The 22163-nt window shown below is 45.4% G+C and overlaps 1 protein-coding gene across 2 annotated transcripts in view; it reads right to left on the minus strand.

Annotated features, from left to right (window-relative positions):
• Positions 1-22163, minus strand: part of fgd3 (FYVE, RhoGEF and PH domain containing 3) — a 121161-nt gene that overhangs the window by 10387 nt on the left and 88611 nt on the right. For both annotated transcript variants that reach the window (XM_033036533.1, XM_033036534.1), the window contains exons 5-15: positions 21891-21980; positions 20509-20645; positions 18727-18883; positions 16807-16945; positions 13430-13488; positions 9221-9367; positions 8149-8241; positions 7759-7838; positions 7545-7575; positions 7342-7446; positions 5571-5627 (exon numbers count right to left, since the gene is read on the minus strand). In XM_033036533.1, the coding sequence (XP_032892424.1) occupies positions 5571-5627; positions 7342-7446; positions 7545-7575; positions 7759-7838; positions 8149-8241; positions 9221-9367; positions 13430-13488; positions 16807-16945; positions 18727-18883; positions 20509-20645; positions 21891-21980 (1095 nt within the window). The remainder of the gene's footprint in view (positions 1-5570; positions 5628-7341; positions 7447-7544; positions 7576-7758; positions 7839-8148; positions 8242-9220; positions 9368-13429; positions 13489-16806; positions 16946-18726; positions 18884-20508; positions 20646-21890; positions 21981-22163) is intronic.

Raw genomic sequence — 22163 nt, forward strand, 5'->3', positions numbered from 1 at the left:
AAAGACAAAAAGGTGTCGGGGTTATGGGGAGAAGGCAGGAGAATGGGGTTAGGAGGGAGAGATAGAACATCCATGATTGAATGGCGGAATGTACTTGATGGCCTAATTGTGTTGCTAACACGTATGAAACAACAAACACGGCATTGTACCGCGTGTTGTGACGGAGACAGAATCTAAATGTCCGCAGCCACGAGGATGGGAAAAGTAGCAGAATTTGTGAGCCATTGACGGCACAGGGTCAAGGTGCGGGGGGGCAGTGGGATCAGAGGGGCAAGACTTTCCAGTCACTGGTATTTACAGTGCCCTCCATAATGTTTGGGACAAAGACTCATCAATTTCTACATGGTGAAACCAAAATGTATAAAAATGGCCTTTATTAAAATCTGACAATGTGCACTTTAACCACATGTGATTTTTTTCTATTACAAATCACAAATTGTGGAGTACAGAGGCAAATAAATAAATAAATGATGGGTATTTATGGAGCTATGAACAGTATGAAGGGCACTATAGAATGAGCTGCCAGAGGAGGTGGGGGAGCCAGGAACACTAACAACATTGAAGAAGCATATGGACAGGTGCTTGAATGAACAAGGTGTGGAGAGAGGAAATTAATGCAGGCAGTGGGATTAGTTTAGATGGACTTGATGGATAGCATGGGTGCGGTGGGCCGAACAGCCTGTTTCTGTGCTGTACAACTCTGTGACTGTAACCAGAAACCCACCTATTGAATAAGGCCACAAGATCTACAGTGTCTGATAACGCTTTGGTCCTTATACTTGCCTCTCAAAAGGCTCTTTTAACAAATATGTAGGAAGGAACTGCAGATGCTGATTTATATTGAAGATGTTGGAGTAACTCAGCGAAACACTTTGTTCTCACACCTTACACTTCCTTATCTGTGTCTCCCTCTCCCCTGACTCTCAGTCTGAAGAAGGGTCTCGACCCGAAACGTCACCCATTTCTTCCCTCCAGAGATGCTGCCTGTCCCGCTGAGTTACTCCAGTATTTTGTGTCTATGTTCTTTTAAAAATAAATAAGTAACTCCCGGAAATCATGGGTGTTAATTGAAGACAGCACCAGCAGGCTGTTTCTCAGCTCCACTCATCCTAGGAACAAGGTGAATTGCTCACTGCCTGGGCACCACTGGCACGGGACATCCCACAAACATGACATGAGAGAGCAAGGGAACTGCACCAAGGGCTCATCTTCATTGGACAAAGGGCATCGTGGAAGTTGCCAGGGGTGTCTGCCATGGATGCCTCATCTTGGGACCACAACACTGCAGACAAGTGTGAGTGTGAACACAATCGTGCACCCCCTCCTTGCTGGTAGAGGTTGGTGCACTTTGCTGCGTCATAAAAGGCAGAACATCAGCTCAGGAACATCCCTACTGCTAGAGGTTTGTAGCAATATGCCTGCAGGATATCCACAGTGGCAGCATCATCTCTGTAGAGACGTCAGTGAAAGAGGGTGAGGTGTAGACATGGAACTGCAGATGCTGGTTTCACAAAGTAGTGCTGGAGTAACTCAGCGGGTCAGGCAGCATCTGTGGAGAACATGGATAGGTGACGTTTCGGTTCGAAACCCTTCTTTAGACTCGCCTGTTCAGTCTGCAGACGTGTCTGACCTGTAAAGTCACCTATCCATGTTCTCCACAGATGCTGCCTGACCCGCTGAGTTACTCCAGCACTCTGTTTTTTGGACACAAAGGGTGATTTTGTCTTTGGGCGTACGACAGATCGTTGTGTTTGGCAAACCTCAGTCTATTTATTTTGAAATCCTAAAGTCATATTTTGGCTTGGAATGGATTTAAACACAGAGATCACTGTGATTATGTGCTCGTTTTCCAGAGAAAAGATGAAGCCTTGAAACTTAAGTTCCAAGTTAGTGTTTGTTTTCCCTACGGCAGAGACTGACCTAGTTCCCCTCAACCAACACGGAAACGCACAGCTCTACCTTCAAGGACAGTTTCTTCCCAGCTGTTATCAGGCAGCTGAACCATCCTACCACAACCCGAGAGCAGTCCTGAACTACTATCTACCTCAGTGGTGACCCTCGGACTATCCATGATCAGACTTGCAGGTTTTACCTTGCACTAAACCTTATCGTGAATCTATACACTGTAAATTGTAATCATGTATTGTATTTCCGCTGACTGGTGTGTAGCATGTAACAAAAGATTGTCACTGTACCTCGGTGCATGTGACAATAAACTCAACTGGAAGGTATCCTCACCCTTAACAACTTCCCTTTTGATTCCTCTCACCTTCTACAAATGAAACGGTCATCAAGTTAACCCCCAGCGTGGGTTTCAGCCACGACTGTCTTTCTGTTTGTTCTTTTGAATTCTCTTTACTGCAAACCTCCCCTTGTATCACTCCCCGACTCATCAGGAAGCCACAAACTGGGCAGTGAAGTGTGGGATGGAGCAAACTCGGTGAGATCACCCTCCACAACCCCAAAAAATAAAATCCCTGGTGATACTATGAAACTCATGATTCATAACTAAAGACGCCACTTCAAATGGCAACTGCCCTCAACCCACGCACAGGTTTTCACAACTTTAATGTTGCAGCAACTGATATTAAAGCAGTTAGTGAAACTTGTAACTCCTTCACAGCCAGTAACCTGCATCACAACAACATCTGCTGACCCCCAGAGGGAGAGAGGCTGAATTGGTGAATGTGTCCCGGTAACAATATCTGTCAGGCTGCATGTGAACAACGACATCCCTGATCATATTGTCCGTGTCTAGTCCACGGTCCACGTTACATGCTACACGCTACACGGTCCACATTACACGTTATACACTACACGGTCCACGTTACATGTTACACGGTCCAGTTACATGCTACACGTTACACGCTGCACGTTACAGGGTACACGGTACACATTACACGGTCCACGTTACCCGCTACACGTTACACGTTACACGCTACACGGTCCACATTACACGTTATACACTACACGGTCCACGTTACACGGTACACGGTCCATGTTACACGTTACACGGTCCACGTTACCTGCTACACGGTCCACGTTACATGTTACACGGTACATGTTACACGTTACACGCTACATGTTACACGCTACAAAGTACACACTCGTCCATCTGCAGATATCTCACCACCAGCAGAAAAATGTCCTCTCTGGGAACTTCCTTCACTAACATGATATAAACTACAAATAATAATGACTGTGTAGGAATGAACTGCAGATGCTGGTTTAAAGCGAAGAAAGACACAAAATGCTGGAGTAACTCAGCGGGACAGGCAGCATCTCTGGAGAGAAGGGATGGGTGACGTTTCGGGTGGAGACCCTTCTTCAGACTGGTTAGTGATAAGGGAACCGAGAGATAGACGATGATGAGGAGAGATAAAGATCAATGAATGAAAGATATGCAAATATGTACCGATGATAAAGGAAACAGGCCATTGTTAGCTGTTTGTTGGGTGAAAGCGAGAAGCTAGCGCGACTTGGGAAACAATGATTATTGCATTCAATGTTTCTTGCTGTCCATACACTTAACAAACAGAAGTTTAACAAGGTAAGGAAGTTGAATGAACAGCGTTGAACTCGGGTGCAGTGTACAGCTCTCTCTGTAGTGATCACCAACCCTGCTCTAACCACCGGTTCACAGAGGGAACCGGCCCATTGCTCCAGAACCACCTTCCAAACAGGAATATTGTGTCGTCATCAAATCATCTGACAGTTCTCATTGTTAAAGCAATCATATGTGTAGGAAGGAACTGCAGATACTGGACTACACCGAAGATAGACACAGAGTGCTGGAGTAACTCAGCGGGTCAGGCAGCATCTGTGGAGAACATCGATAGGTGACGTTTAGGGTCTCGACCTGAAATGTCACCTATACTTTTTCTCCAGAGATGCCTCCTGACCCTCTGAGTTTCTCCAGCACTCTGTGTCTATCTTCTGCATGAATATAATTTCTTGTTCATTAAACAACTAACAATAGAACAAAATGTTTACATAGAAACGTAGAAACATAGGAAATAGGTGCAGGAGTAGGCCATTCGGCCCTTGGAGCCAGCACCGCCATTCGATATGATCATGGCTGATCATCCAACTCAGTATCCCATCCTTGCCTTCTCTCCATACCTCCTGATCCCTTTAGCCACAAGGGCCACATCTAACTCCCTCTTAAATATAGCCAATGAACTGGCCTCAACTACCTTCTGTGGCAGAGAATTCCACAGATTCACCACTCTCTGTGTGAAAAATGTTTTTCTCATCTCGGTCCTAAAAGACTTCCCCCTTATCCTTAAACTATGACCCCTAGTTCTGGACTTCCCCAGCATTGGGAATAATCTTCCTGCATCTAGCCTGTCCAACCCCTTAAGAATTTTGTAAATTTCTATAAGATCCCCCCTCAATCTTCTAAATTCTAGCGTGTACAAGCCGAGTCTATCCAGTCTTTCTTCATATGAAAGTCCTGCCATCCCAGGAATCAGTCTGGTGAACCTTCTCTGTACTTTGCCAAAAGAATATCTATCTTTAACTTCTTGGTGAATAATCGAGCGTGCCATTTAAACGGCTGAGGAGATATATTTGCAGCAGTCGTGATGACAAGAAATGGGCTGACAACTGCTTTTACAGGAAGATCTGATCTGGAAACGAACTTATCTTCAGGCTAAACACAAGCTTGCTCACCTGAGCAATGCTAATGCGAATGCTAATTCTACAAACTATAGACAACTTTGTGTGGCGCATACACTCCAGTTTTATCTTGCTGCTTCTGTCAAGCTTGAAACCCCATGTAAACATGAGCACAAAATGCTGGAGTAATTCAGCCAGTCAGGCAGCGTCTCTGGAGAAAAGGAATCGGTGACATTTCGTGTTGGAACCCTTCAGATTCCGTCTGAATCAGTCTGAAGAAAGGTCTCGACCCGAAATATCACCCATTCCTTCTCTCCAGAGAAGCTGCCTGACCCGCTGAGTTACTCCAGCGCTTTGTGTCTATCTTCAGTATGAACCAGCATCTGCAGTTCCTTCCCACACGTGTAAACATGAAGAGGAGGAATCTATTGTTCAGACACGAGCCAAACATCAGATGGAGAATCCCATCCGTTCCTTCCCCACCAACCCTCACCTACCCCTTACTCTGAATACTCCCACTTCCTCTTGCTCACTGCTTCCAGTCAATTATGGGCCGATGACCCGAATCGTCACCCATTCCTTCTCTCCAGAGAAGCTGCCTGGCCCGCTGAGTTACTCTGGTATTTAGTGTCTATCTCCGGTGTAAACCAACATCACCCTACACGGCTGGGTGTAGCTCCGAGCACAACCACCCTCTAAACAAATACCGTACAGATCCAGGAAACAAGGAGGAAGCAGAAGAGGAGAGAATTAAGACATTTAGATGTCTCTAGTGCGGCAGCATTCTCCAACATGCTCTACACAAACAGCAGACTTCATGAGAGTTTCTGTTGCTTCTTATATCTTATAATTACAATAAAGGATTCACAAAAACTGGATAAAATAGTCCCTCGTGTGTTTCTGAGAGATCTCTATGGAATGTGGTCTAAATATCTCTAACATCTACTCACCAACGAAGGGCTGGAGAAGTCTCCTACATTGGACTCACCACAGGCTGCGCCTGGAACCTGGGAGAACAAACATTTGTGTCAACATCCACAATGCTACCAAACTGTCAACCCTTCAGTCATTTGAGATTTGTTCAACTAATTGAATTTTAAAATCATTTTCAACAATGAAACTTTGCAAGAAGGGAATAATAAAATGTAGAATCTGAGCTTCAAAGGACGGTGGGGGCTAGGAGGATGGGGAGGTTGGGGGGGGTTAATGGGTCGATGATCGTCTGTGACTTGTACGGGATCGACGGCCCAGGCCCACAGCCAGCGCGGAGAAGCAGCGCTAAATGCAGCTCAACTCTGCCTGTCTCGCCGGGTTAACCTACAGCCCTGCCTGGACTGACGGGACACCAGCCTGGAGCCCTGGAGTTAATGGGGCAATGATCATCTGGAACTTGTTCTGCAGAACTTTGAACTCTTTCAGGCTTTTCTTTATCCAACTCTTGAGGTTGTGATGGTCTTGGCATCATGGTTGGCAGACACATGGGCCGAAGGGCCTGTCCCTGTGCTGTACTGTATGTGTTCTACCTTCTACTGAGAAAGGCACGTTCTACATTTAGGTTGCAGCACCCTGCCTCCATTTCACAAGGGACAGACTGCGTCTGCCTTGAGCACGTACTCTGGGTGAGGGGAGAAAGCAGAAACCCAAAGGTGACAGAAACAACAAAATATTGAATGATGGAGTAGACATTCTTGCATCCATAGTCACCTCTTATCAATGAAAGAATGAATAAGTTTATTGGCCAAGTATTCACATACAAGGAATTTGCCTTGGTGCTCCGCCCACAAGTGACATACAGTGACAGGTAGGAATAACACACAAAACATTAAACATTAATAAAACATTATTGATTAAACATGTGAATTAAATAAAAAACAGAGCACAAGGAGGCTACAGACTTTTGTTTCTTGAGTTGAGCTACTACTTGTGGAATCAATTCACATTTAGATTTTTGTACACAACTCGTAATTGAAAACTTCACACACAATGGCACAGCCTCACTGCGCCGGAGACTAGAGTTCAATCCTGACCTCCGGTGCTGTCTGTGTGGAGTTTGCACGTTCTCCCTGTGACCATGTGGGTTTCACAATCACATCCCAATGATGTGCGGATTTGTAGGTTAATTGGCCTCTTGTGTGTAGGGAGCGGAGGAGTGTGAATAATAATAATAATGATGGATGGGATTTATATAGCGCCTTTCTAATACTCAAGGCGCTTTACATTGCATTATTCATTCACTCCTCAGTCACACTCGGTGGTGGTAAGCTACTTCTGTAGCCACAGCTGCCCTGGGGCAGACTGACGGAAGCGTGGCTGCCAATCTGCGCCTACGGCCCCTCCGACCACCACCAATCACTCACACACATTCACACACAGGCAAAGGTGGGTGAAGTGTCTTGCCCAAGGACACAACGACAGTATGCACTCCAAGCGGGATTCGAACCGGCTACCTTCCAGTTGCCGGCCGAACACTTAGCCCATTGTGCCATCTGTCGTCCCATTATGGGTCGGCATTGACTTGGTGGGCCGAAGACCAAGTTTCCATGCTGTATCGTTGAACTAAACGGATTATCTGTCCACTATTTACAGCGCTAGATGCAGTGGACATTACATGCTCCATTACAGGTAACGTTGATCTCACAATGAGCTCACAATCACCATGGCTACTGTTTGTTTCCCTGCTTCATTGATTGGCTGCAGATTGGGCATTGATGTTCAACTTACTGGGGAATCTGGAGCACTTTCTTCATCCCTTGAAAAGGAACTATTGAAAGCCTTGTTGAAAGTCTCACTGTTTTGCTTGTGCTTTTCGATGGTCCCGTGGATAACCTAATTAAATAAAAGACTGTGTTTATGGAAGTTAACAACCACTTCAGAATTGATGGAATACGAAACAGTAACATCATCTTTCGGTGAACATTCCCTACCTGAAACCAATCTTTCCTCTCCTCCTCAGTCCTGAAAAATTCACATTTTAGGGAATTAATTATCTTGATAGTTGTGACTATTTTGTTTAAATTCTTACTTTCGACAAAGCTTTAAAAAAACTTCCTTTCATAAATTTCCAATCCACATTTATTGTACAAACGGAACAGAAAGTTTCATCAGAATAAGGGCGATGATTTAAAGGATTGTATTCACCTGGCCTGGAGTTCTAAGGATCGCTGCTTTCCTACGATCGTAAATGTGTGAGTCACAGTCGATTTCACTTTTTCTTGGACCTGAAGAAGAGATTAAATTATTCCAAGCATCCATTTTACTCTGCAAAATATTTTGTAAGAAAATCACAAATTTTCTGGGCTAAACGCGGGCAGTGTAGATGGGGCATGTCGGCCGGTGTGGGCAAGTTGGGCCGAAGGGCCTGTTTCCACACTGTATCACTCTGTGACTAGTGTAGATGGGACATGTTGGGCCGAAAGGCCTGTTTCCACACTGTATCACTCTGTAACTAGTGTAGATGGGACATGTTGGCCGGTGTGGGGGAGTTGGGCTGAAGGGCAAGTTTCCACACTGTATCACTCTATGACAAACCTGCATTCCAGCGATGTCAATCCTTTCCCTGACACTGAACTTCTGTCCCATGAGTCGGAGCTTTGGCACACAGTACAGGATCATGTTGTTGAACTGAAAATAAAAACACTTCATTTTAACGTGCGCCCGTCTGTTGTAATCCAGTAATAATGCACAACTTCTGTAGATCTGCAGCTAACAGCACACAGGTTACTGCACAACTAGTATTGAACAATGATTCAAAACAAGGTCTCATTTCTATTCAAGATTGTAATTGATGGGGGATAATAACAGTTCAATAAATCACTGAAATAGTCTCAATATTCAACTATTTCCTTATAAATGTCAGTGCAAAAGCCATAACCAAACTGTTACAAAATTAAATAACATAAAATTATTTTGAACTGCACACTCTGGTTTTATACTTGTATGACATGCAATTGCACATTTTTAAGAAATACACTTTGGGTTAGTTGTCTCAAACAGAGTCAAACATTTTCTAGGAAGTTAATTGGCACTTGAATGAGTTTAGCTGGTGATGGAAACTATTTGTCGCAGTCACTGAGCTTGTGGTCTGTCAGTAAAGCCCTGGCCACTGTCCTGCTTCAATCACCACAATGTATGTGGTGAAGATTGAACAGATGACGAGGGACTCAGATAAAGACATTTCTTTCTGCTTCCTTCAAATGCAATGGTGTATTTGCTGCTAACAAATTAACAGCAAGGGAGGAAGAATAACAAACTATGTTGTCAAAGTGGAAAATGGAAAATAAAGCCAACATAACAAGCTCTGTTTGACAACTGTCTGTGCCCAGTGTCAGGGAGAGACTGCTGAGATTGTCACAAAACCACTGGGCCTCGGACAAGACCCACACCTTTGTCACATCTCCTGTGTGTAGAGTAACATTGATCACATTGAATGGCGGTGCTGGCTCGAAGGGCCGAATGGCCTACTCCTGCACCTATTGTCTAACAGAGCTGTGGTTCACTGATGTTGACTCTCGACAAAGGGTTGGAATTTAGCTGCTGAAACGTGAGGGGAAAACAAATACTGATACTTGTTACAAACCTGGTAATGATTTTGGTAGCTTACCAGAAACAAGTATCGATCTTGAGCTGAACCATTCTTGGCTGAGAGCTTCTGGATGTGGCCCTCTTTAATAAGCTCGTTAGCTGGGTTGACAATATCTGCTTCACCACCAAGCCTTTCATAAACTTCTAGTAACTTGTTCATCTTTTCCTGCAGAATAAAGACAGTTTAATATCTTGACAAACCGTCCCAATGATTGGTGAGCAGAACCTTAACTGACCTTAGATTCTCCAGCCACAAGCCTCCGTCCCTGGCTCAGTGTCGAGAACAAGGATGTTATTGACCTTTCCACCATTTATACAGCCTGTCAGCTGGTGATGGACTGCATTCCATGTGCTTGCATGACTTCAGTCCCAACTACTGAGGCTCAACTCCACCCAGGCCAAACCAGGGCATGCAATTAATTCACACCGGTCTGGACAAGGGTCCAGAATGTATCCACATTCTCCACAGATGCTGCCTGACCCGCTGAGTTACTCCAGCACTCTGTGTATTTTGCAGCACACCCAACTGATGCTCCCTTCACTGGGCTACTCCACTCCACACGGCAGTGTAGTGTCCCCGTATCATGGCTGTTGCAGCATCAACCCCTCACTTCACCTCACCTCCACGACCCTGACCCATCACACTGGCCAAAGATGCATCGTGACAGCACAGAGAATGCTGCAACATCACCACCTGCTGGCCACCTTCATGGTTGCAGTCCACACTGACTAACATTTACTGCATGTGGACCAGGAACTGCAATAACAAGTGAGTTCGGTATTCCAACTGCGCATGCCCAGGTCAAAGGTCACTCTGCATAAACAGCCCTAGAGAGCAGTGGACCTTCATTTCTTCTGTTTGTTCCAGCTTTGATTCTTCGAGGAAAGAAAATATTGCTTTCAAACTATGAATTAGTTGTATATATTGTTCCTTTGTTAAAAGTGAACATTATTTTGTCGTTTTTGTTGCTTTTTGCTTTGGTGAGTGAGCGAGATCGTGCTCACTATTTCACTATTTCACGACCTTTCACTATTCTGCTAATTTCAAAGCAATGTAATTCTTCAGCCAACTCCAGCTCAGCTCCCGCTGGGCCAACCGACAGCCCGGACCGTCGACACCAGCGGCCCCAGGCCCACAGCCAGCGCGGAGAACAAGCGCCAGCTCCAGCCCAACCCCGTTACCCAACGGGCCGGGGACCGCAAGCAGCCAACCCCCTCCCCCAGCGAAAGCCGAGCACCAGCCATACACACAAAGTGCTGCAGCAACTCAGCCTCATCCCCGCGCCGGTTGCCAGCCCGGCCAGACTCCTCCGGCCGTCTCCGGACAGGGGCTGGACACCCGGGAGGGGACGGGGACGGTCCAGTAACAACTCAACAGACCCGGGCCCGACACCGACCACGATCTCGCTCACTCACCAAAGCAGAAAGCAATAAAAACACCAAAATAACGTTCGCTTTTAACAAAGGAACAATATATACAACTATTTCATAATTTGAAAGCAATGTTTTCTTTCCTCGAAGAATCAAAGCAGGAACAAACAGAAGAAATGAAGGTCCACTACTCCACTGCTCTCCAGGGCTGTTTATGCAGAGTGACCTTTGACCTGGGCATGCGCAGTCGGAATACCGAACTTGCTTATTGAAATGCAATAATGTGACTCAACTTCTCCTCAATCTCTACCCATGCACCTGTGGCCGAATCTGCAGCTCCCACGCAGATCCCCACAATGCCAGCCACTCTTGGAAACAAATACACTTCATATATTTAGACACAGCGCGGGAACAGGCCCTTCAGCCCACCGAGTCCACACTGACCAGCGATCACCCCGTACACTAGCACTATGCTACACATACTAGGGACTATTTACATTTATACCAAGCCAATTAAACTACAAACCTGGTCGGCTTTGGAGTGTGGGTGGAAACCAGAGCTCCCGGAGAAAACCCACACGGTCACGGGGCGAACGTACAAACTCCGTACAGACAGCACCCTTGGTCAGGATGGAACCCGGGTCTCTGGCGCTGTGAGGCAGCAACTCTACCGCTGCGCCACCGTGTCCTGAACAGGCTGTCCATGGCCTTACCTTTTCTCCTCCTACACCCCAAAGGGGATTAATTTTGGGGAATTATAGAAATGATTTCATGATCATCACCGTTTCTAACCCTGAATTAATTACAGAAATGGTGAGTAAATTGCAAATATATATAAAGGTCAGTGATAAGCTGAGTCCTGCAGGAATCAAGGAAAACAAATGTTTATCTATCAAAGCTTCCATCTATTGTTCATTGTCACTATTTATAAAGGCACAAAATGAGCCTTCAAGTGCAGTGTAAAAAAGTTTACAGTCTCCTCATATAGAACTTTATTTTAGTTCAAAGATAGACACAAAATGCTGGAGTAACTCAGCGGGTCAGGCAGCATATCTGGAGAGAAGTAATGGGTGACGTTTCTTCAGACTGAGAATCAGGGGAAGGGAAATGTGAGATATATATAGGCAGAGATATGGAACAAATGAATTAATGATATGTAAAAAAAGTAAGGATGATAAAGGAAAGGGGCCATTGTCAGCTGTGGGCTCGATGAGAATGAGTTATTTTAGTTCATGTGAATCCAGGTCATTTGTTTGATTTCTTTGTGTTGATGTTTTACAGAAACGATCGTCCACAATCTCAGACATTCCAGGTTACTCTGAATAAGAAAACTAAAACTAAAAAACTCCTCAGATCATTGGCTCGTCACCAAAATGACCCAGAATGTTGGATGAGCAAGGGGCAGAATGATTAAACACAGCTGTTCACTCCTGAACATGAATCATTTACAACCCTTTATCTTCACGTTGCTCCCGATTTAACAGTGCAACGAGTGACAGTGATCTTGCTACCATGCTGATGGACCCGTGCCCACACTGATCCGTGCCCACACTGACCCGTGCCCACACTGACCCGTGCCCACACTGATCCGTGCCCACACTGACCCGTGGCCACACTGACCCGTGCCCACACTGACCCGTGTTCACACTGACCCATGGCCATACTGACCCGTGCCCGTGCCAATAATGACCCGTGCCCACACTGACCCGTGCCCACACTGACCCGTGCCCACACTGACCCGTGCCCACACTGACCCGTGCCCACACTGACCCGTGCCCACACTGACCCGTGCCCACACTGACCCGTGCCCACTGACACGTGCCCACACTGACCCGTGCCCACACTGACCCGTGCCCACACTGACCCGTGCCAATAAACCCGTGCCCACACTGACCCGTGCCCACACTGACCCGTGCCAATAAATCCGTGCCCACACTGACCCGTGCCCACACTGACCCGTGCCAATAAACCCGTGCCCACTGACCCGTGCCCACACTGACCCGTGCCAATAAACCCATGCCCACACTGACCCGTGCCCACACTGACCCGTGCCCACACTGACCCGTGCCCACACTGACCCGTGGCCATACTGACCCGTGCCCATACTGACCCGTGCCCACACTGACCCATGGCCACACTGACCCGTACCCACTGACCCGTGCCCACTGACCCGTGCCCACACTGACCCGTGCCCACACTGACCCGTGGCCATACTGACCCGTGCCCACACTGACCCATGGCCACACTGACCCGTACCCACTGACCCGTGCCCACTGACCCATGCCCACACTGACCCGTGGCCACACTGACCCGTGCCCACAATGGTGTGCAATCGGCAGGATGTAGCAATGGTTCCCTGGTCCAGGATCCGGCTACAAATAGCTATGAGACAGATAGGATGCTGGCTGTACAGGGCAGATGTGGGATGGTCACTGTCTGAAGAAGGGTCACGACCAGAAACATCACCTATCCATGTTCTCCACAGATGCTGCCTGACCCGCTGAGTTACTCCAGCACTCTGTGAAACTTCACCTATCCATGTTCTCTACAGATGCTGCCTGACCCGCTGAGTTACTCCAGCACTGTGTCCTTTTGTACAGGGCAGGGTTGATGGTGGTGATCACCATGAATGTGATGTGTAGCCACAAGAGGCTCGTGCAAAAATGGAAACTAAGTTCTTCATAAATGTTGCTTCAAACTGATTTTGTTCTTTATATCAAAATGACAATTGTGACAAATGTATAAATTAATTTGGGCCTAAGGAGCATGAACTAGGTTCAGCTACAATTGCATTTCCACTACATTCATTGGGCAGTGAACATGACGATAAACGTGGGTAAACATGACATCTTCTCACCATTTTCCTAATGGCCACGTTGGAATGGTTCGCTGCCGTTGAAATGAGCTCCAACGATTCTAAAATTAAAAACAAGATCGATTTAGTCATTAAAATCCAGAGTAGACATAAAGATTTACGGTTCATAAACCCCATTTTGAACCTTTTCTTCGCCCACATTATTTAGATCCCCAACCCACAGGTGCTTCATCTCCATCACACACACACGTCTAAATCCTCAGCACAGGCGCAATGTTTTATTCACGACGCATCTTATACGAGATGTAGACGAGATATTAAGTTAAGTGCTGCAGGTAGAAGATTATTGAAGGACATCAGAATAAACATCAGAGAGTTCTCAACCATGGATAATATTAGAATCATCCAGCTTTTACAGCTAACCCTTTTTTAGGAATTACTGTGACCAATGTCCATTCTCTTCCCGACAATTATCAGGCTCATGTTCATATTTACTCTGGTGGATTAGAAACAAGTATTATGTATTTTTTAGCATTAATAATAATGTATTGCACTGATTGCATCTCCCGCACCCAAACTGATAATCTCAGCTCAGAACTCTGCCTCGTTTATCTGCAGCTTTGATACAGGAGTTGAGAAACCTACAACCACACGTCACAGAAGGAATAGAGTGGGAGGAACAGAATCAGTTCCAGAACTACAGAACAATTTGGACAAGATACAACTGAGAGTCTGCAGCTGATCAGACACTGGGTAATGCACAGAGGATCTAGAATCCAACCGGTCAAGGATCTAGCCATTGGCATCCTTCTTCCTTTTCAACACAATGATCAATAATAGGAGACGTCATTTCAATAGAGTGGAGTAAAATCTTTGGGATATTTAAGAAGGTATTTCTGGGGAATTGTGAGGTTTTATGTCTGTGGAATTCTCTGCCTCAGAGGGCGGTGGAGGCCGGTTCTCTGGATACTTTCAAGAGAGAGCTAGAAAGGGTTCTTAAAGATAGCGGAGTCAGGGGATATGTGGAGAAGGCAGGAACGGGGTACTGATTGGGGATGATCAGCCATGATCACATTGAATGGCGGTGCTGGCTCGAAGGGCCGAATGACCTACTCCTGCACCTATTGTCTATTAAGTTTGATCGCCCATGGCTGAGATTTTGTCCAATTATCCGTTCTCATGCACCAACTAGTTAATGCATGCTTTAGGCAATGTCCCCACAAAACACATGGCGAACATCTCACTTCAAGAGCAGATGATCAATTAAGGTCAAGAAAAATAAAAGCAAGGTTTGCGAGTAAGATCTTCAAAACCTCCAGTTATTTATTACACACGGGATTTATATTTTGTTCACCCACATTTCCCATTGCCTAATTGCTACATTTTATTTTGACCTGCCGATTTGCATCCCGTGCACAACTCATTCATTATTTAAAACACATCGCTCGTTAGTTTTCCACTCTCCCTGCCTGTCACAAAGCTAATGACACAGAACCTCCCTGACTTGCGTGGTCTACACACAACGTAATCATTGACTTTCTCTCATCAGCTCCTTTCCTTTCCCTGAGGGAATGTTCACTGTTTGGTGCCATAATCTCCTCATATCTTTTCACTTATTTATCTCAATTATATACTTTTCATTCTATAGTAATGTTTATTGGTTTTAACAAAACTAATTAGGTTTTCAATTAATAATTGCCCCCTGCCAGTGATCGTTCTGCCTGACATTTCTATCTAGCAGAATGTGCACTCATATAAAACCTAACAACATTCTAGTTTACAGGGGTCCCATTATGATTATTTATGATCAGCAGGAGTTTAACAATCCTCTGTAATCAATGTGCCCCAGTTATTGGCTAAAGTTCATGAATCCATCTATTCTGCCACCGAACGTATCTGCATCTTGCACATGGAACATAGAAGAGTACAGCACAGGAACAGGCCCTTCGGCGCACAATGTCCGTGCCGAATATGGTGCCAGGTTAAACTCATCTCCTCTGCCCACGCATGATCCACACTCCTCCATTCCCCGCACATCCATGTGTAAATCTAGAAGCTCCACTACCACAACATTACAAGAATGATCCCATGAATGAGCGGGTTAACCTATGATGAGCGTTTGTTGGCACTGGACCTGCACTCGCTGGGGTTTAGAAGAATGAGGGGGGACCTTTTTGAAACATACAGAATAGTGAAAGGCCTGGATAGAGTGGATGTGGAGAGGATGTTTCCACTAGTGGGAGAGTCTAGGATTAGAGGTCACAGCCTCAGAATTAAAGGACGTTCTTTTACGAAGGAGATGAGGAGAAATTTCTTTAGTCAGAGGGTGGAGAATCTGTGGAATTCATTGCAACAAAAGGCCGTGGAGGCTAAGACAGTGGATATTTTTAAGGCAGAGAAAGATAGATTCTTGATTAGTACGGGTGTCAGAGGTTATGGGGAGAAGGCAGGAGAATGGGGTTAGGAGGGAGAGATAGATCAGCCATGATTGAATGGCGGAGTAGACTTGATGGGGCTGAATGGCCTATTTCTGCTCCTATTCCTTATGACCTTGTGACTATGGTATCTGCCTCCACCACACTTCCCCACACATCTCCTTTACATTTTGCCCCTCTGACCTGAAACCTATGTCTTTTATTCTTTGAAATGTTCTCCCTGGGTAAAGGTTCCACAGTCTACACCAGCTCTCCCTCTCACAATTTTATACAACTCTGTCAGCTCACACCTCAACCTCTGATGCTCTGGGACAAAAACAATCCCTTGTCCAAACTCTCCTTAAAGTTAATGCCCTCTCATCCAGGTAGTACTCTGGGAAACATCTTCTGCAGCCTCTCCATACTTCCTGCATTGTGTGTGACCACAACTGCACACGATATGTGGCCATCAATGCCCCTCCCAGTGAAGGCAAACACACCCTTTGACTTCACTACCACTATCTACTAGTGTTGCCACTTTCAGGGAGCCATGATCCCCCAACATGGATGTTGTTAAGGGTTTTGTCATGAACCTTCCCCCTACATTCCATCCCCCAAAGTACAACACCTCACAGTCGCTATTTAAACTCCATCTGCCATTCGTCTGCCCACATCTCCCTACCCACACAACAATACCCAGGTAAGTTGTGCCCTTCCACTTCCTGTATTCCATCAAGCACCAACTTCATTCAGTGATCAGAACAAATTTACAAAAACCCATTGAACCATTTTAAACAATAGTCACCAAGAGTTTCTGGTTTACGATATATATAGTTGGGTACTGATTGGGAATGATCAGCCATGATCACACTGAATGGCGGTGCTGGCCCGAAGGGCTGAATGGCCTACTCCTGCACCTATTGTCCTGGCACAATATCAAGATTGATTGATTCATCTGAGTATCGTTCATATGAAGCTTCAATTTGAAGAAGTTACGTTTCTTACTCTCAGCATCTTTCCGATCCAGAGAATCCTCAGGCAGTTTCTTCAGGTAATCTTTCAGCAGCATCTCGTAGCGAGGGATTCGCTGCACAGGTTCTAGCATGTGGTGCTGTAGAGTCAGGTTCCCACACACGTCCTGCTTCTGTTGAACAGTTAGACAAAGCAATCAGCAAACTGTGCCAAGGAATAACTCATAACGTCACCAGGATAGATGTCTACTTCTGAAGACACAGAGTGCTGGAGTAACTCAGTGGGTCAGGCAGCATCTCTGGAGAACATGGATAGGTGACGTTTCACAGAGTGCTGGAGTAACTCAGTGGGTCAGGCAGCATCTCTGGAGAACATGGATAGGTGACGTTTCGGGTTGGAAACCTTCTTCAGACCCAAAACGTCACCTATCCATGTTCTCCACAGATGCTGCCTGACCCCCTGAGTTACTCCAGCGCTCTGTGTTTTTTTTGTGAAACAACATCTGCAGTTTCTTGTGCCTGGATATTTACGTCTAACTCTCTGGCTCCACAACTGGATTTGTAAAGCAGACAGATGTTGAGATGGTTCCGGAATTTCCTGTGCAGAATGACTGTACATTGATGCTGTTCTTTCCTCATCTCTCAGCTGAGTCGGGGAATGTGAGGAATTGGTGAGCATCCATTGCCCCATTGCATCCGTTGCCCCATTGCATCCATTGCCCCATTGCATCCGTTGCCCCATTGCATCCATTGCCCCGTTGCATCCGTTGCCCCATTGCATCCATTGCCCCGTTGCATCCGTTGCCCCATTGCATCCGTTGCCCCATTGCATCCATTGCCCCGTTGCATCCATTGCCCCATTGCATCCGTTGCCCCATTGCATCCGTTGCCTCATTGCCCCATTGCATCCATTGCCCCATTGCATCCGTTGCCCCGTTGCATCCATTGCCCCGTTGCATCCATTGCCCCATTGCATCCGTTGCCCCACTGCATCCGTTGCCCCACTGCATCCGTTGCCCCATTGCATCCGTTGCCCCATTGCATCCGTTGCCCCATTGCATCCGTTGCCCCATTGCATCCGTTGCCCCATTGCATCCGTTGCCCCATTGCATCCATTGCCCCGTTGCATCCATTGCCCCATTGCATCCGTTGCCCCATTGCCCCGTTGCCCCATTGCCCCATCGCTAGTGAGTGTCAGTGCATGGCCCTGCTTGAAGCCGCAGCTACAGACGGGATCCCCATACTAGAGGGTGCACAGATACTCCTCTGTGAGTGTACACATCTCACTTTAGTTTAGTACACATCGGCGCCAAGATCTCTCAGAGAGGACTTGAAACTATCAAGATTTAAGCTTTAAGCCTCTATATGATCATGCATTATTGTCAGGATGTGGTCACAGAGAAATGTCAAAAATGCAGCATCTGAAAATCTGAAATAGAAACTGAAAAATGCTGGGAAGACTCTGCAGTCAGTCAGCACCTGTGGAGAATTAACATGTCATCAATACTCGAGTTTCTGATGAAGGTGTTTGACCTGCTGGGATTGTCCAGTATCTCCAGTTCTTACTCTAATAACTTTAATTACAAAATTGTATGAATGTAGGATGAGCATAAATGAGTGTCTGGTGGTTGTCTAAGGTAGTGGGTCAACATCCCTGTGTCTGGACTGTACCTCTAGGACTATAAATGGACATGTTATCACCTAGCACACAGCTTTCCCTTATCATCATATCTTTCATTCATGTGTTCTATATCTCTACATCACTGTCTATATCTCGTTTTCCTTTCCCCTGACTCGCAGTCTGAAGAAGGGTCTCGACCCAAAATGTCACCTGTTCCTTGTCTCCAGAGAAGCTGTCTGACCCGCTGAGTTATTCCAGCTTTTTGTGTCTATCTTCTATAAATGAAAAGCTAGATGAACGTTAAAGCATGTCCTACATTTGTGGAAAACTCACCTGAATGTCCTGAATGATGGATTTAAACTGAGATGATCGCTGCATCCAGGAGTTCACCAGATCCATTGCCCGATCAAAGTTCTTGACATATTCCCCGTACATCTTTAAGAAGGGAGCAAGTTTCTGGAGTATATCACCTAGTCGTGGGTTTTTATCCCTGTCATTTAACAGAAAAACAAAATGATCACAGCTGGAATTGTCATAATGACATCCTGTTTGTTCCAGGCTGGAAGACAATGAATCATCGACCAACACGACTTTGTTGCTTCAGTTGGCAAATGTCTGGTGGGTAATTAATGGTTCCATAAACTTGACATTGTGAAGATTTATCATTGAGAGACTGAGCAAGAATACATTTCTATCAGTGCCACAAGCAGGTGCACGGGAACATCACCAAGACACCAACCTTTATTCCTTTATCTCCCTGTAACTCAGCACCTCACAACCTTCAGAATCTGTCGAGGTCAGAAACCTGCAGCAACATCTTCTCCTGGATGTTTAAGAAAGAACTGCAGATGCTGGAAAATCGAAGGTAGACAAAAATGCTGGAGAAACTCAGCGGGTGCAGCATGGAGCGAGGGAAATAGGCAACGTTTCAGGCCGAAACCCTTCTCCTGGATGGTCTGGCTGCCGTCTGTCAGATCTCACCATCTTTATAACACAGACCTGAAACCAATTCCGCTGTGCACAGCTGTGTTAGCTGTGGAAATCCCAATACTGATGCAGTTTGCCCCATTGCAGAATATGTGTGGAATCGCCCAAAATATATAATAGTTACATCAAGTAAAATTCAGTCATGAAATGGCTGCATCATGGAAGGAAAGTAGCCTTGGCGTTAGGGCCCCGATAGTCCTCAGCTGGGACTGCAGCAACAGAGGGCAGGAGCAGCAACACAGGGCAGGAGCAGCAACACAGGGCATGAGCAGCAACAGAGGGCAGGTGCAGCAACACAGGGCAGGAGCAGCAACACAGGGCAGGAGCAGCAACAGAGGGCAGGTCATGCAACCTCAGACAACAGCTGAATGGAGCGCTGTTGGGTGTGGGCGAGGTGAGAACGAGTTATACAGACAATGAAACTCCACATGGACCACTGTAGCCTCCACCTTTCCTTCATCATCGTTATTCTTGCGCATATTTATAATTCATTTGTTTGATATATCTCTACATCATTGTCTCTATCTCTCGTTTCCCTTTCCCCTAACCCCCAGTCTGAAGAAGGGTCTGAACCTGATACTTCACCCATTCCTTCTCTCCAGAGATGCTGCCTGTCCCGCTGAGTTACTCCAGCTTTTTAGTTTAAACCAGCATCTGCAGTTCCTTCCTACACAATTTCCCAATCTGATTGGTTTGAATTCTTTTGTGTTCAACCAGTTCAAAACAAACAGATGGTGATCAATAATTTTGCATTCTGAATAATAAATCACATCGCATGGAAACTCGTTCCACAGGTTTAGAATTTGTCAACATTCCCGCATTGGATGAAATGGTAAAGATTGTGACTTCTGTAGAAACAGTCTTCAAATGCATTTAAGTTTCAATGTCTCGACTAGCAGATTATTCAAATACTTCACGTACGGGAACCCTGATTTAGCAATGACCCAGAGAACTGACCAAATGTTACTTTCAAAATCTCTTTAAAAAAAAACATGTTTGGAAGGAGACGGACAGAAGGGATCAGTGATCTTCCAACCCGCTCATGGTTTGCAGCCAGGAAACAAATATTTGAAATTAATTGCCACGTTTCCAAAGGTTTGTCTTTCTCGAGAGGTTTTCTTGACTCACCATTCTTTTTTAATTCTGGATTTTAATTCCGGCAGAAGAAACTGGTCATGAAAGCAATAGATGGAGGAAATGTTGGAGAAGATTCCGGTGATCACATCTGGTGGAATACCGGCTTCAGTCAACTTAGTGCAAAACACCTGGGAACAGAACGGTACAAGAGATAATATCAGCAAATCACCAGGGAAATCACCCCACAATGGCTTACAAATTCTGCCACAAAAATATCGTGTGACAATCAAAGATATAATAGGTATGTTGAAAAGTTTAAATCTATCTTAGCAAGAGGTGCTGGAGAGAACTTTGGTAAACTGTAACTTTTATTTCCAAGCCCCAATTGGCATTTTAGATCCCTGTACAGAACTGAGAATGTTTCTCAGCCGAGACATTCTTCTGACCTTAACGATGACACATCAAAAAGATGCAACTGCCCTGGATCATAAGGTCATGTGATAGGAGTAGAATTAGGCCATTCGGCCCATCGTCTACCCCGCCACTCAATCATGACTGATCTATCTCTCCCTCCTAACCCCATTCTCCTGCCTTCTCCCCATAACCCCTAACACCCGTACTAATCAAGAATCTGTCTATCTCTGGATATTGCAGTAATGTGCATATAATCGCATGTCCTTACAGTCTGCAATTCATAGCCAAATATATAAAGGCGTTGGACAGACACTTGTGTTCAGAGACAGACTTCATCACGGCTCTCAGATGCACCCAATACAAGGCAAATATTCTTCATGTTTACAACTACTTTGAATCGCACACCCTCACATTTAATACAAATTAATTAATGGAGAATATTTCATTGTTTACAGTGTGGAGCAGGTTTAATAATGCGTTATTATTATGACTATACCCAACTTAAACCACAACTGAATGCTCAAGTACTTTCACAAACTGCTGTCTACACAAACAAGAGACATGAGTGACCCCACCCAGGTTGGTCTGCAGTGAGGGAATGAAGAGAGGAGGGTGACGGCTCATCGGATGGCTCAGTCGTCTCTACATCATCTCTACATGTTTGGTGAATATTCTGTGAGTCGTGAGCTGAACGGGTTTGACAAGGTGAGGGATGTTTCTGTACATTCATCGCGGCTTTTGTATAATGAAGACATTTGTATAATTGGGAATAGCACAAAATTAAAGCATGTTAATTTTTGACTCATGCCAATTAGTTGCAAAACTACCAGTTTGGGCTGTGATTGGTTCGGCACGGTTAGGTTTGTTCTGCTTTGGGTAAAACTGGGTAATTTTCACAGAGATGTTTGGAAAGCAGCCAAGGAAGGGTTGAAGTTACAGCCGTTCGTTCATTCACAATAAAACACAATTTCAGGGCACAAATTCCTCAGATTAGAACAATGTATGAATATTCCCGATACCTGATCCAGAAGGTGCAGTCTCTTCACATATGCTTCCTCAGTGTGAAGTAGCTCATTGGCAATGTTGAATAACTTCTGTGGCTCTGTGCACTGAGACAGGGAACAAACAACACTCACTAGTTTACATTTGGAAAAGGTATATTCTGATTAAAGACACAGAAAATTAAAATATATATATACTTCAGATAAAGAAATTGCTGCACCAATTAAAACTGCTAAAATATTAACTCACTATATCACACAACAGTGTTGGAACAACCCAATGAAAACTGC

Source organism: Amblyraja radiata, chromosome 18 (genome assembly GCF_010909765.2).
Source record: "Amblyraja radiata isolate CabotCenter1 chromosome 18, sAmbRad1.1.pri, whole genome shotgun sequence".
Taxonomy (NCBI): domain Eukaryota; kingdom Metazoa; phylum Chordata; class Chondrichthyes; order Rajiformes; family Rajidae; genus Amblyraja; species Amblyraja radiata.